The following is a 16470-nucleotide window of genomic DNA, read 5'->3' as shown; positions in this document are numbered from 1 at the left end:
AAATGTCAAAAAATGTCAAAGTCCAGTTTGCTTACAATCTCTGTGCATAGTTTAGTTGTAGGATGACGTACTCCACTTACCACTGCAGAGTAATGCCAAAGAATAAGCTCTTAGCTGTTGCTGAACAATAAGGGCAACTTCAAGATTTATTAAAAACCAGGAAGCACAATATAAATTAAAGAAACAAATAACTGTAAAACAAATGCATTACATATACAGATGATATTTTGGACAATCATTGTAAGCAGTTGCCTTGTAGTTGCTATTCTCTTTTAAGTGGGGAATGGCCAAACAATGTGAAACATCTGCCCCAACCATTCTACAAGTTGTTCAAATTGTTGATTACAGCTGGGGGTGGAGAGCTGCAGCAATGCTGTTCTCCATAATGTCCCAAAGAGAAGCATCAGTATTTTGTAGCAGTACATATGTATAGCTTTATGCACAATATAATCGATAGGAAGTACAGCAAACAAACGTATTGGTCTCTTATAAAATAAAAAAAAACTATATATACAAGCTCATTAAGATGTGTAGGCTGTTGTTTGTCTCCTGAATAAATTACCCATCAATGTTTCGCTAAGGATGTTTTTGTAACATTTTTGCATTCCCATAACCCTGTATTAGGAGGATAGAAGGGAAAGTAATACACATACTAGTACATTGGATTTCTTTACTCTGTTGTTTCAATTTCCCTGTGCAACTAGAGCAGACTAAAGTTTGGAGTGGAGTGGAAACTCTGTATCTCCACTCTTTATATATTTATTATAACTTGGTGCGATACTCTGTTTTGCATACCGGTGGCTGTGTTGCAGGGACCCCACTATATAGCCGTGCAAGCAAACAGCACACGAGTTAAACAAGTATGGCCTTTTTCTGATTCCCTGCGATATTCTAAATACCAAAACCAATGTTACAGTCTTTACCAAAGTGTTTTCAAGGTGGGACTCATGCAAGAAAACCTAATTCTGTAAATATAATAACTGCAGTCAAATACTGCACATCTTTTGTAGAAAGCACATTAGCAATACTAAAATTGTACACACCCAGATGTACTTTAATAATTATTAGCAATGGCTTTTGTACAGAAGGGTCATGGGAAAGCCATGTCAGTTCAAAGGGAGTCCCAGCTAGTAAAAGCCACTGGTAATGATGATACTGTGAGTGTGGAGTCTTGTCTCTGACTTGCCTGTTTTATCCAGGACTGAGATTTTAAATAATGCTGTGTGTCATGAGCAAATAGTGTATAGTACAACAAAGCTCTCAGGAATATAGCATCAACACTTCCTTTTTTCTGGTTATGTGGGACACCATTTCGATCTTTTAAAGAAGTCAACAACTGTGTAAAACAGATTTCATGAATATCAACCGTTTATTCAAGCTAAATCCTGTGTTAAAGATTTGTGAATAGGCCCACAGTGTACAAAGATTTCAAAAGAATGACATGCAGTATTTAGAAAAGAAAAAAGAAAACCCACTTTACTCACGATTGTCTCCTCTTTTTAATTCCCAGGCTCAATGGAGCATGGATTACAGAGCTGGAAACAGAAATATGAAAAAAAAAAAAAAAAAAAAAAAAAAAAAACAGCATAGATCCCTTGTTCTTCCTATTTAAAAAAAAAAAAAAAAATCAGAAACATTGACTGTTGTACATAAGATAATTTAAACCATGAAGGAACTTCATTATTTATAGAAATCAAGCTTTAAACAGTGTTTCACAATCATAATCACTTCTAAAGTAAAGTTTCATATCCGTGGATATATTTCTTACTTTCTTACATTTCAAAAAATATATATGCAAAAGACCAAAAATATATAATTAGTATATATTTACATTTAAAATAAATATAAAAACACAGTTTATTGTTTTCATTGCTGTTTTTATTTGTTTCACTGCATTTTGTTTGTAAGTCCCCAGTCTTTGAAATAGGCTCCTGACAGACGGAGCGTAAAAGTCCCAATAATTAAACATTCTCCCAGCTGTGCTCCAGAGGAGTGAGTGCTCTTTCCCGTTTTTATGTATCACCCTGTAATGAACTGAAGCTTGGAGGTTGTGTAAACCCTAAAAGTAATGGAAATCCCAACGTAACTGTGTAATAGAAAAGGAATCCTGCAATCATGAACTGGACAGAATTAGTTTGGGGGTGGATGTCACAGATCTTCATCAGGGCTCAGCTGATCACCAGATCTGGAGGTGCTCAATCAGCCGGGGGTCTCTCCTCAGTTTCTCCTCCAAAGCCAGGTACTTCTGAGGGGCTTGCTCCTTGTGTCTAGAACCAGAAAACAAGTTAACAGGTCTACTTTGAGTAGGGAGTCAGAATTGTCATATGTAAATATACTGTACATTATTAACCAATATGTCTAAGGAGCCTCCATTTGTCCTCATAATGTCTGTTTTCTACAGCAGGTATCGGAGGGCTTGTTGATAAGATCTCCTCACTGTTGTGTTCCTGCCCTACCTGTTGAGGCGCAGTTCAAGGATGTGTATGCGGAACATAGTGTCTGAGCAGTAGGACAGATATGCATCCTCGTCTTCCTTGGTCATGGACATCTGGTTCTGCTGGTACCACTGCTGCTTCTTCTGTAGCTCCTGGGTCTCCTGGATGAGAATAAGAGGGAAGCTGATGCTCAGTTATCATCACTGCCATTCAATTTAATTCAGTTCAACCTAACGTTGTATGTAAATATGTCTCAGAAATATATATGTGGTTTCCATTTTCAAGAGTATAAAAAAGACATTCCAGGTGCATTGAAAAAGAATGCATCTTACATACATAGTTTCCTCAAAACATGACATGAAATGCTTCTTTTGTCAGTACTATGGAAACATACTGTATGTAATTGTAAGATACATTCACAGCATTAAAAACAACTTGTTTGTAACAGATATCCAAATTTGGGCAGGTAGATATAGACCATAACTAGAACTAGGTCACCATAGTTTCCAACAACTTGTGGGAAGAAATGACCATTACAAGTTTCTTCAAAATGGGTTGAGCGGTTTATTCAGGGATATCATGCATAAATATTAAGCACTCAGTAGCTCTAAATTTAGAAATAATAAAAGAAATGTAATAAATGCAATGGCAATCGCTATGACTAGAAGTGTTTGGGGGCCTGTCATTGAAAGAAGGGCCTGACCTTCTCGAAGCGAGCTTGGATGAGGTTGGCTTTGTCAATGAGGCGCTGTTTGAGGTCTGTCAGGCACTCTTCCCGGAGTTGGAGGGCCATTTGGCGGGACAGGTTTTCGGGTTCTCCCATCCGAGTCAGGAATGGGGCCAGGAAATCCAGCTCTTTCTCTGCCTGCCTTAGCCTCTCCTCATACTCTTCTCGCTCCTGTAGGTTTAGCACATGCATTTAATTACACAGGGAAAAGGCAGGAGATACACAAGAAGGGCTGACAATCTTTGACATACTGTAAGAAATGAGTAGTGAATAGAGCTGCAGCAAGCTGTTCTACAGTTAGCTTGTAGGCTTGTAGAGTTGTGAAACTCGGTTTTAACTGATGAAGCCCGTTTTGAAAACAATGTGACCTTGCTCACCAGGCAAGTTTTGCCGAGCTCGCATTTGGCATTTCCTGTGGATTTCCTAATTTTCATAAGTATAAATATGTATAAATTCTTATTGTAAATTATATTTGTTTTTTTAATTCCAATTTTTGCCTCCATACATTCAGAACTATTTTACATTGTAATATTTATTACTTTTTATGGGAACAAAATAGCAGCAATATTTTGGTCCATTGACCCACAATCAATTTCAGCCTAATGATACAAACCACTGCAAGGCTCAATAACCCCAATTCAATAAGGAAAGTCATAGCAGATGAACTGACAGTGATAATCTTGTCTCCCCAGGGTGAAGACTCCAATCTGATAGCAAAGCAGCAAGCTTAGACTGGTTGTTGACCATGTCGAGAGTGGGCTGAGATTCACACTGGGTTTCCTGGCCTGGACTGGTATAGGGGTCACTATGGCGCAATGGCCAATACAACACTTCCTGTGTACCTTAGCCACGATAGGTGATCCACTGTGGATCTAGAACTTTGACAAGAATTTAGGGTTAAGAATGTGTTTTGCCTTGCTCACCATCTCCTCACGGTGTGTGCGTGCCTTCTCATTCCTGGCAGTGTCGTACACTGAAATGGTCAGCTCGCTTACAATCTCCTCCTGACTGCGTTGAGACAGGATTTCACGTACCTACGGCAGAAAGGATCACAAAGGATTTAAATGTGGTGTTTCCCAAAACGAGCAACCAATGAACAACCCTGACTTAACTGCCTTTTGTTTTTCACAGCCTAGACTTTTTTCTCCTTCTCATTTGCTCGGTTTAGGAGGGGGAAAAGCCATACGAGAGTCATTAAAAATATGCAAAGTGTTACAGAACACCCTGCAAAATTAAAATAAAAAACATTATGGTACCTTTGCTGTGTCCCATGTTCTATGTGTTATAACCCTATATCCAACTCTTAATCACATATCATGTGTCATCATGGGCAGTAGATTTCTCAGAAAATAAGCGTTCTGAAAAACTTAAACCAGCACACCATGAGGGTATGCTGCATTTAGGATTTATTTTATTATTCTCTAGCCCAGCCATTGCCCCTTGCATTAAGGACACTGCCTTTTTTTCATCACATTACAAGGACTTTGAAACTGCTGTATGGAAAGCAGTACAATAATTAAACTTAAATTACAGCCACTAACTTTGATAGTACTGTGTAAGCCATATTATTTTAGAACATGTTGTGAACAGGCTGGCTGCAGGGGTGACGTCAGGCCAGGAAATGAAACCAAAACACACAGCAACTGCGGGCGAAACTGTGATGCTGCGGCGCTCAGTGTTTAATTAACACACAGAAATTAAAAGGTTGAACAAAACAGAACATGACACTTTGGGTCAAAATAAATAGACAAACAAAACAAACAGACACTAACAAAACTAAACAAATAAATACTGTTCTGGTCCTCCAGCACGATGTAGCAATTGCTATTATTATTATTATTATTATTATTATTATTATTATTATTATTATTATTATTATCTCTTCACTCTCTCCTGTTTTTTCACCCTAAACACACAACCCGAGTGAGTGAAACGTGCATCTATATATACAGTATATTCAATTACTAATTAATTATTCACTTGAATCCCAGTACATTAACTACTTTGTGCATTCCCTGTGCTCCCATACTAATACACATTTTATCTGCAAGTGAAGTGATTGTGCAATCCCTGTGTGTAAACACATATTTCAAATAGGCATTTTAAATCACTCGTGCTCCTCTTAGCCCCATTATATCCCATGCACCAATACCTATACACCAATATTAATACACCACACACAACATATAACACAAAATATGCACAGGGTCGGGGCACACTGCCACAATAGTTCATAATACTTTCAACATTTTAACCTCATTCCAGGGCTCTCTTCTCTAAAAATGCTTTTGAACATATAGTAAGGATGCTATCTTTTTCACAATCTCAGCTTTTATGCCTGAACACTTGCTCTGATTGTAAAGATGCTATACAATCTGCCTTCATCTGAGGCTGTGGCAGCTTTTACCCAGTTTCCACAGATACATGCGGCCCATAATATAACATAATATTGGTTTAAATTTAAAAGCTCCATGATTCACAAATATTGTTAAGAGACTAAATAGAGGTCTGTTTGATAGGTTATCATATGTGGCATAAAGAACCAATGAGCTATTTTTAACTTACGTTATATTGGAAATCCTGAATACATAAAAAAAAAAAAAAACATAAAAAAATATATTTATAGCTAATGATGAGTATTTACAGTACTCAACTGTACATGTAATTAATCAAATTCAAAACTAGCTAGTGAACTAAATATATTTGGGGCAATAGTTATTATTAAGAAGAAAAAAGGCATAGAAATTCATGCTTTGTTACTATATTACTAATTCACAAATACTAATAACATACTCCTCTTTGCTATGACTTATGTTTGCTGTTTCAACAAAATGTGCTATATTGTGTAGAATCAGTTTCAAGAGCTCTAGTCTGCTTGTGAATGGTCCTGCAATGGAAATGCAACAAACTTCCCTGGTGCCATACTAGAACAGAATTGTAACTGTACCTCAATTTCTGACTCCTTAACTTGTTGCTTGGCTTGCGCTTCTTCCTTCAGCAGTGAAATCAGAGTCTCATATAAAAACAGGTTCTTGCTGTGCTTCTCTGTAGGGTTTACCTAAAATCAGAAAATAAGACATGCCGGATCATCCAGGTGTTACCAGGGCTGGATTCAATCTACCTTTTTTGTACCGCAACCAGGGGCACGATAGTTTGCATTTTTATCTTGGTACCTGATATAATTATTTCTAGTGCTGCAAATTATTTCCATGCAAAACCTAACTCCTTTCCCTAGTTTTCTCTGCATATTTGCAGATCTTCTATTGGATGTTTTTGGGGCTTTGTATATCGACAAACCGAATTGAAGAAATTTTCCTCTCATCTGTGTCGCTGACAGTTTCAGTGCCGAGGCAATAAACTGACAATGAAAAGTCAGTTGTGTTACTTTTGTTGTGGTGATATATCACAAATGCAATATAATTTTAAATTGAATCTGTCCCTACATCAGTGGTTCTCATAGTTTGTTCTCATCCAACAAGTTTCATCTCAACTGAAATGAATTAAGGGCTGAAATGACAAAATCAAGTGCTGTAGTTGCAAACTATTTTTTGAGCTCTTCCACATTACCAAGCGCTGAACTTCATAACTGAGTAATTTTTAAGATGGTGCCATCCAATGCAGAACTAGAATGGTGTGCAAGATTGCTAAACTCTTTTAACACTATCTTTGGATTAAATTTGAATTATACCTGTAGTCAGGTCACGTGTCTGTACCTGGAAGGTGGTGGCTATGTCTGGAGTGTAGATCAGACTCTGATCTCTCTTGTCTTCCGAGGTGGGTGGCTTTACAAACTCTCGCCAGGATGGCACAATGAGGTCATCCTCCCGATGGTAAGTCAACTGGATCCGCAGCTCCGAAATCAGGAAAACCTTCTTGGCAACATCCTCATTTGCGATCTTCTCCCGGTTTCGGTGAAAACACTCTGTAATTTTCTTCAAAAGAAAGTAAAAAATATATTTTTTTAATTCCTCATTATTAAGCATTATTCTTATTTTCTTGTTGCGTTAAACATATTATTTAATTTTAGTATAAAATTAAACATGTTTAACTATTAGAAACAGCTTCTCACATGGAAAAGGTTTAGATGGAGCAGTACTAAATTCATAAATTAAACATTTGCACTAGATTCAGCAACTCAGTGCTTAATCATATGTAATAATAATAATAATACAAATTTTTATTTAGCGCCTTTCATAGCGGACCACCATCACAAAGCACTTTTATAAGATATGAGACCATGGTGTGTGAACTATGCATCAGCTGCAGTCACTTATAACAACGTCTCACCCGAAAGATGGAGCACAAGGAGGTTAAGTGACTTGCTCAGGGTCACACAGTGAGTCAGTGGCTGAACTGTGATTTGAACCAGGGACCTCCTGGTTATAAGCCTGTTTCTTTAACCACTGGACCACACAGCCACATACCACATATCTAGTAGCCTTCTCACCAGACCCATAATTGCATTCCTTTTTAAATCACAGCGTACAAAAGAAACTGATATGCTCTTAATTAACGAATGCAATGAAGGAGTACCAGTATGGATCGTGTGACAGGTTCGTTGGAGTTGGCAGGCGCCAGTTTCTTCAACCTCTTCCCAAAGACCACATGCCGGTAGTAGAGAAAGTCCGGCCGGTTCTCAAAGGTCTCTGTCATCTCTGAGGGCGTCTCTACCCGTCTGGCCAGCCCATCTGCTCGAGCTTCACTGTAGAAGTCCATCTGCCGTTCTGTTTCAGGCACTGGTATCAAATACCTGTGAGCTGGGAGGATGTCGAAAAGGACAGTAAGTATTGGAGTTTGTTAACCTGAGTTTATGAGGAGAGACAGCCCCCAACACTTGAAAAGCACTCTCCTAATGAATAAACAAGCTATAAATGTAACCCAGTTGGCTATCTTTAATGACATTCAGGTGTCAAATAATGTTTTCAATTGCCTTGTCCAATAGCCAAGTAATTGCCCATCCACCTAAGTTTAAGTATAATTAAACAGATTTTAATTCACAATCACGCTAGCAGTCCTCATCTTCTCAATTACCACTGTGAATATAACTTAACAGCAAATTTTTCTAATTAACAACAAGCATTTATGAAAATACAGGATCAATACAAATACATATCGATGCACTCTTGCTACAGGTGAAAAACGTTGGGCCCAACTGTAAGGAATGCAATTACTATAGGATGTCATGAAAAACAACATCATCTTAGTGGTGGCACATAGACTCGCTTCTCCAATTAAAAGAAATCTTGCAAAGGACCTTCTGAACACAGGTTACCTTATTATATTTACCTTATTATAAAAAAAAAAATGTTTTGGAGTTCTAATGTAAATTATTATTTTTTTGTATTCAATGAATACTCCATGAACGTCAAAAGGGTGCTGTGTTTATTCAGGGGCTTTTGATTCCCATACTTATATCAAAATTTGTTTCAACATTGAAGATATTGAGAAAGAATTCCAGTGGAATGTTTGTCATTGAATGTTTTAAGTTTCTTTTAGTATTTCTAACTGGATATAATTCACGGTGGTCTGCTATGCAGCTCTGAATGTATGTGAGGGATGAATTATATCATCTTATTCGTATTAAAGAGAGGGACATCTTTTTACATTTCAGTGCGTGGGATCGTCCTGGACTGAAGTGTTCCACGGTCACGCCACTCGCCTTCTTAAACTCTCTCTTCTCCAGGTGATCCTGTCTGTGTTGGAAATACTCCTTCACTTCTAACACCGTGGTACCTGCAAACACAAAGACAGCTTAAGAACTTGTCAAATTGAGACAATTTACGTCCATAATTTACTCCATTAACAAGATTCAAATTATCCATGGCTCTGAAGCAGGTTGTCTAGTAGACTCAGTATCAGGTCTAAAAATGTTTACAAATGAGTTGAGTTTAAATGGTTATAATAAACAAAATACTTCCAGAAATCTTACATTCAAGCACTTCCATTTGCTACATAGGTCTCGCGTGTTCAATTTTGAAACACATGTTGTAGCAATCATGTATTTTCATTTTAGATCATAATATCTAGTACTACACTAGGTAAAAAAGTTCTCAGCCATATTCCCAGGAAGATTGTTACTACTTCACTTAACTTTCAAAATAAATTTCACCTCAACTATGTCTTCTGGGTAAAAGCATGTTACTGTTTGAAAGCATGTCAATAGTTAAGCAGCTGGGTGGTTACTGACTTACAAATAGCGATTTTCTGAGATTAAAAACAAAACAAATGACGTATATCTCTCTTTTTTACTGTTCTTGTGTAATTTAAATACATTTACAGATACATATTACATTTTATGACATGCATATAGAAATATAAAGTGTAATTGCCACTCTGTATCCTTACATTCAATATCCCTGAATGTTGTGAGGCGGGTGACTAGTCCCCCTCTTATCAGATAAGGAGCAAACTTCTCCAGCTTGGCCTTCCTGTACTGAACCACCTTCCGACCTCCAGGGCAGCGTGTCTCCATGTCTAGGCAAGAACAGAGGGCTTTATTTTGTCTAGTTCCATTTAATACACAGGGACAGTTACACATATAGACTGTATTTTTATTATTTTATATTTTTTCAACAAAATATATACAGAGAGGATGGGAGGGCATGACAAAACCAGTCATTACCCTGTTAAAATCTATGAAGTGCACTATTTTTAATTGAGAATGTTTCCTTTTCAGCTTGTTGTGTTATAGAAAGTTTCTCCTAACTGGGCTGCTCCATTCTCTGCATTGGCTCCCTATCACTGCTCGCACCCAATTCAAAACTCTTGTACTCACTTATCGCTGTCCTAATCATTCTGCTCCCTTCTATCTCCAGACTATCATTTCTCCCTACACCAACTCTCGCCCTTCCACCTCCGGCTGACTAGCTGTTCCCCCTCCTTGCCTCTCAGTGGTGGAACGACCTACCCACTGATATCTGGACTGCTCAGTCCCTGACCAACCAGGCAAAAGCTTGTACTTGCACTGAACTGCTCCATACCTTGCAGCATTTAACTATTGCTCCTACCTATAACTACTTACTATATCTTGTATTTGATTTGACTCTTATAGGTATCTGTACTCACGTTTTCTGTAATTGCTCTTATTTGAAATCATTCTCATCCATTTATCGTACTTACCACATGTTCTTACTGGACTTTACTCATATATACAAATAGTTACTATAAGGTTTAACTGCACTTAGTTACTGTATGCTTTACTTTGCTCTTACTTGAATTGATTTTATTGTACTTTTATATCTGCTTTTATCTGTATGATATTCTGTAATGTAATATTTTATAATGTGATAACCTTTAGTGAAAACAGTTTATCAACTTTTGTATCCTGGTTATTACGTCTTTCTGAAAAATAGATCTTAAAATACCATAATTGATGGGATAACAGCTATCGTCTGTTTTTTTCTGCCTTTACAATGCAATGCAACCACACGAAACCCAATCTTTGCCTCTCAACTAGTTGCAGTAATAACATTTTTAATCTATAGTGTTCCCTGACTGGGCTCTATGCTCAGGTATTGCTTATTAAAGAACTACAATTATAATAGCCATGCCTGTAGTCTATCCTGTTTCTCTAAGTAAGGAGTCAGTAAGCAGGGAGACTTACCTTTTGGGGAGATCTCAATCTTTTCTACCCACGAGGGAGGCATATCAAACACCTTTGGTTCTTCTTTCTCCTCCTGCAGATCAGCAAACAAGATTAGGCACTGACAGTGACTAGCTGATTTTTTAAAACCTTTTTTTCTTCAGAAAAGTCTAATGAACAATCCATGCTCCCTCCCAGTCCTTGGTTATAACTACAGTTTTAACTAAAAACCCTAGATGACTCTGCCTCCCAGTTGTTCATCTGTAATCACAAGACAGCACTGACCTCCAGTGCCTGAACTTTAAATACTCTGCCTCCCAGACCCTCAGCTCTAAACACAGAGCCACTCTACCTTCTAGTCCCTCAGCTCTAAATAGTGAGCCACTCTGCCTTCTAGTCCGTCAGCTCTAGTGACTAGAACATACTGAATCCCTGTCCTTCAGATCTAAAACACTCTGCCTCTCAGTCCCTAGGCTGAAATCACTGCCTCCCATCTTGCCTAACCCAGCTTACTCATACCTCGTCATCTATCTCTTCCATGTCAGGGATGAGCAGCAGGGGTTTCCCTGTCCCAAATAGCAGGAATTCCCACTTTACAGGGTCACCCAAGTCAAAGGTCAGCTCCTGCAAATGAATACAAGGTCAGAAACAAAGTCACACGCTCAGCTACTGTATGCCTTAAACAATGAAATAAATTAAAAAATAATTTAAAAAGTACTTACCTTACAGCCGTATCTGCAGTTCTGCATGTTGACCCAATAGTTTTGGTGGTTCCAGATACTCTCAATCCCCAGAAAATTTTCATCCTTTGTCCCAAAGCTGCGCCCCGACAGCGGGTCGATGTAGAAGTTCTCTGGGACCTCGCGCCTCCCTGCCAGGACCAGCACCCAGCAGTGCACCCGTAGACCAAGCAGTGAGTCCGGAGGGGGCTGCTGACGCTCCTGGAACAATGAGTCAGTGCAAACTCAGAGAAGCAGTAACAATTTCTAAAAACTTTATTAGGACCCTACGCATGCCTACGCATTGGAACAAACACAAGCCTTTGGTTACAGACACAAGGATTACAGATACCCTCCCCACCATTATATATTTAGTGGATTAGAAATCACATATGAGAAATCAACAAATCGACAAAATTTCTGAACTTAATGTGAAAGATTTATTTTCAAGGTTCATAGCCCCTGTAACAGGACTGCTGAGGCTCTACATAGCCTGCCTGTCCGCCCTGCCTGACATATCTCAGTCACTTTGGGCTCTCTGAATCCAGTTCTCTCTTTTGATTTTCTAACGCTGCTTCTTTGAGATACTCACAGCTTCCAATTTCTCTGCCTCCAAGCGTTTCTTCTCGTGGGCAGCAAGGACCTCTGCCTCCTTCCTCTCCAGCTGCTGCAGCTCAAAGCCACTGCGCAGGTCTCTGGTGGGCTTCACTGCATACTTCCTCTGTGGGACATTCTTCTCTGATGCTGCACCCTGAAACAAACAGTGCTGTATATTAATGATCCACTACTGGTTTCCAAATGTGTCCTACCTACAAAAACAAAAACCTAAAAAGATATCAGTACAGTACTAACTCTTTCAAAAATTAGGGTAAATGTTTTGACAATATACTCCATATACTGTACTCTTAAAAGGCATCATTTCAAATGCCACTTTCAAATGCCACTTGTTGTTACATGTAGATTTTACATTAATTCTAGCATAATCTTTGTAATAAATAGCAATTAGTAGGTAGAGAGGCACCAAGCGTATTTACTGAGACTGAGAAAGTGAAGTATATTCACCACACACCAGTCAATAAACTCTCTCTTGTTATATCACTTTTCTTCTGCTCTCTTTCTCTCCTCTTTTCTCTCCCCCCACACCTGCTCGTGTTTCTCCAATAGAGGGCACTCCTGGCAAGTCTGGTCCCGCAGGCAGATCTCCTTCACAGCATAGCCACTGACGCAGTAGGCATCGTAGCCGGCACCGAGCAGCAGTGAGCACAGCAGATTGGCAAAATCGAAGCAGGTTCCTTTCTGTTTCTTCAGCACTGTTGATGGCGAATACAACACCAGAGGCTGGAGAAACACCACAGTCACAAACACTGGAAAGTATTAAATTGACCTGTTCTTTAAATGTGTTAAATGAAGCCTGGTAGTTCTTAGTAAGCAACCCATGTTGTTTAATCCTTAAAACAGACCAAATACATGCCTAACACTCTTTACATGGCCTGGTTGGCTTTGATTTGACATGACAGTGACTTGTGATCCCACCTCGTCTATAGTAATAGTAAGAAGCAGGAAAAGCCAGCAGTGTTGAAAGGTTACAGCATTATGTTCCTAAGAATCAAGTTGGCAACTAGGATTCTATATTAGATAATGCCGGATAAAGATTATTTTGTGAATAATCTAAATTGGAGCAATAGAAAGCAGAGAACTCCAACCAAAAGGTGTATCCACACCCCGAACCATTGCGCCATACTAAACTTGTCTACACAAGTCACATTGCTTTGCAAGAGCAGCTTGTTCTAGTGTAATCCCACACACTCACCGGGTCGATAGGGGGATCCAGGGGCACCATTCTGAGGTAGTCACTGACGAAACTGGCACAGCCATCCCAGCTGTACATCTCTGTGTAGGGCAGCAGGGTGGGGCGCAGTGTGGTGCTCACAAACTTCTGTGAGAGACAACGAGATAGCCTGCACTCACAGTATGTGGACTAACTGGACTAAGCAAAAACTCAAATTCTGATACATTTCCCTCTGAACCTGCATTCCAGACTTATGCCCATTAGTGAAATAGCAAACACTTTTGTAGGTTGCACCTACCCTCACCCTTATCTCAGAGACGTACCTCAATGCCACATTCGTTCAATGGGTTCAGAAACAGAGGCTTGCGGTCCTGGTACAGGTGGCAATACTGAAAACGGAAGTTCTCAGCAAAAGACAGCAGCAGCTTCTCCTTGGGGGTGTTCTCTGTGTAAGAGGATGGGAACTCAGACAGGTGGATCTCAGGCTTGTCCACACACCTGCAGGGATGAACAGAGATGGGAAAGGGAGGGGCAGATAGAAAGACAAAAGTACAAATGACTGGAAATAATATAAACATAAAGAGGTTTATTATATGTTCCACCTCAATGTATCAAAAGGTGAAAAACATCTGTAAAACGTTTTTGTTTTTGTTTTACTTTTGTCTTTAAAGTTCAAGTATTGCCAGTAAAAAAATTGATTTGTTCTACTGTTTACTGTACATATTTACTTTGCTTCCCAGAGATAAAGTAGAGCTTACAAATTGCACCCAGAATCTCCTGCTGGCGCAGGCAGTAAAAGAGGCAAGAGCACAAAAAGGCAGCTAAAACTACTCTGGGGGATGTAAACAAACTAGAAAATGAACTACATGACAGGTACTAAACATTCACACAGGAATCATATTTTAGTATAAAATGACTTTTGCACCTTTAAAGATATAAAAGTAGAAAAAACTCTCTAGACTCTAAAAATAAATAATATGCGTCTCTATTATCCTATTGTGTGTGTGTCTTAATCATCCTGAATGACTTGTATAACTGGTGAATTTTTACCATGCTTAATAAAGTCACCAGCATTTTTTTATGCATTGGTTTTATAGTTTATATAAAGTTTATATAAAACGAATGCATACACTTTTAAATAGGCTTCCCGCTTTAACCTGATATAAGACCCTGTACTTCAGCCAAAAGAAGGTCCTGCAGTCCAAGCTGGGAGGTTTGTCCTCTGATACTCAGTTCATGTATTACAAGGCAACACACCCACGCACAATGTTATCTCAGATGTTGTTACTTGGATCTTGGACAGGCTCTCCTCCAGCTCTTGAAGTGTCTGGTCTGCCTGCTCTATGCCCACATTCTCTGCAACCTCTCCCAGCGGGGCTTCTCTTTCCTGCAACTCCTCCATCATTCACCATACAGCAACTGAGGAAACAGGCGACACAGCATTAAGTACAGCTCACTCGGATCACTGATGCAACACTCCGAGCTGCTCAGGAGGTGCGGAACTGAGCATGCCTTTAAGTGGGTTCTTTCACTGAGCTGCTCTGAGCGGCTCACTTACCTGACGCACCTAGTCTCTCGTTGCCTGTTTGTCTTTCTTTCCATGAAGTGTTTATCTATTTTGTCTGTATTTTATGAAATGGTATGCAATGGTACAGTAATTCATCAGCCACATGTTTACATAGACAGATAGATAGATAGATAGATAGATAGATAGATAGATAGATAGATAGATAGATAGATAGGTAGATAGATAGACTTTATGTCCAATTTCCATCTAAATATGTATGTGTACAGGTGTACACAGGGAACATGTCCCCCCTCACTTTTTCATTATTTCAGATAGAATAATCTTTATATTTTTTAAACCAAAGTTATGCCACTGTGTGGGTGGTATAAAGCCAGTGGGCAAAAGTAAATAAATAAATAAAAAGAAAGTAAGTGGATAACTGAATAAATCATTGGCACTAAGAAGTTAATGCACTTTGATAAAATGTAAATTTCATTTTAACAATTAGCTATATTTTGTTTGTGTTTTTTTTCCATCATATAATACAAAAAATACTTTCTGTATGACATTTCAAAAACAGTAAAAAGAAAATGTAGGTCACCTAATTAAATTAACAGTGTACTGTATAATATAAATTATAAATGAAAGAACTGAAAAACGCGTATTACACATTACTACCTTATTTATTATTTATTATTATTATTATTATTATTATTATTATTAATAATAATAATAATAATAATAATAATAATAATAATAATAATAATAATAATAATAATATAATTTATTTATTTATTTATTTATTTAGTTAGTAAGTTAGAAATGCCACCGTCTTTTCAAAGTTATAAAAACATGTTTTAAAGAAAGGAGGGAAAAAAACAAATAAACTTCATGATTACATCAAGGTACAAAAAAATACTGTTATTAAAACATGATTCAAAATTATTTAAATATAGTACATTTACCGATTGCAGTGCCTGTACACAATTCCCTCTCCGACTGCTGTGGATGTTTACACACGGCTCCCATGGCAACAGATCACGTTGGGAAACACGACCGTAGAGGAAGCTGGGAGTTGGCTCTCTGAATCAAAGAAAGACAGACAAAATGGATTGACGTATTGTGTATTTTAATTGATGTAACGATTACAAAATACAACTACAGCTTTAAACTTAAATTCAATATGTTAAATGATGAACAATAATTAACAATAATTAACAAGTTGCGTTTACGTTTCATATGGTGAAATATTGTAACTATTTTAAAAACTTGGTAAAAGAACCATTCAAAATATGCAGCCTGTGTGTGTCAGTATCACACACACACAGGATGTATTGCAGTAAGAATACCTCTGTTAAGAACGGGAACAAGACTAAAAGGCTAAAATATGCACAAGAACACAGAAGTTGGAATATGGAACCAGGGCGGGATTAAGGTTATGAAGGGCCTATGGCTAATAGGAGGGAAGGGCCTAAGTATGTATTACATATTGCAAAAAAAAATTATGAAGTCATCAAACATATTTACAAATTAATCAAACATAAATCACTCACTACACTAATTTCTTGAAACAAACCAATTTTTTCCTAGCTTTTTGCTATCCTCCTTTGACATGCTTATTGACCTATGTAGGCCTACTGTGTACAAAGTCTGAAATAAACAATTTTGGAAAATGATTAACCCTTTGAATCCAATGCAGTTCACAGCCAAT

The 16470-nt window shown here is 38.1% G+C and overlaps 1 protein-coding gene across 1 annotated transcript; it reads right to left on the bottom strand.

Moving 5' to 3' along the window:
• Nucleotides 1–1866: 1866 nt before the first annotated feature.
• ccdc135 (coiled-coil domain containing 135) lies at nucleotides 1867–16008 on the bottom strand. Its single transcript, XM_041221224.1, has 19 exons — nucleotides 15992–16008; nucleotides 15725–15842; nucleotides 14518–14671; nucleotides 13576–13750; nucleotides 13274–13399; nucleotides 12607–12801; nucleotides 12056–12214; nucleotides 11467–11685; nucleotides 11264–11368; nucleotides 10766–10838; nucleotides 9508–9636; nucleotides 8767–8895; nucleotides 7696–7919; nucleotides 6876–7094; nucleotides 6110–6220; nucleotides 4086–4196; nucleotides 3139–3333; nucleotides 2457–2596; nucleotides 1867–2267 (listed from the first exon to the last, which is right to left on the bottom strand). Exons 3-19 carry the CDS (start codon nucleotides 14655–14657, stop codon nucleotides 2177–2179), a joined length of 2541 nt encoding a protein of 846 aa, XP_041077158.1. The 5' UTR covers nucleotides 14658–14671; nucleotides 15725–15842; nucleotides 15992–16008; the 3' UTR covers nucleotides 1867–2176.
• Between the last annotated feature and the right edge of the window lie 462 nt (nucleotides 16009–16470).

This window comes from Polyodon spathula, chromosome 21 (assembly GCF_017654505.1).
Source record: "Polyodon spathula isolate WHYD16114869_AA chromosome 21, ASM1765450v1, whole genome shotgun sequence".
NCBI lineage: Eukaryota > Metazoa > Chordata > Actinopteri > Acipenseriformes > Polyodontidae > Polyodon > Polyodon spathula.
Note: the sequence above shows the minus strand (reverse complement) of the source record. Positions and strands in the feature narration are given on the sequence as shown.

What these genes read in the sequence shown, in the direction of transcription:
- ccdc135 (XM_041221224.1), bottom strand. Translation starts at nt 14,657, where the DNA reads ATGATGGAGGAGTTGCAGGAAAGAGAAGCCCCGCTGGGAGAGGTTGCA. An exon ending in TGAACGAATGTGGCATTGAG is followed by an intron (nt 13,400 to 13,575) that starts GTACGTCTCTGA and finishes TGTCTCTCACAG; the next exon opens with AAGTTTGTGAGCACCACACT. An exon ending in ACGATCCCACGCACTGAAAT is followed by an intron (nt 7,920 to 8,766) that starts GTAAAAAGATGT and finishes ACATCCTCCCAG; the next exon opens with CTCACAGGTATTTGATACCA.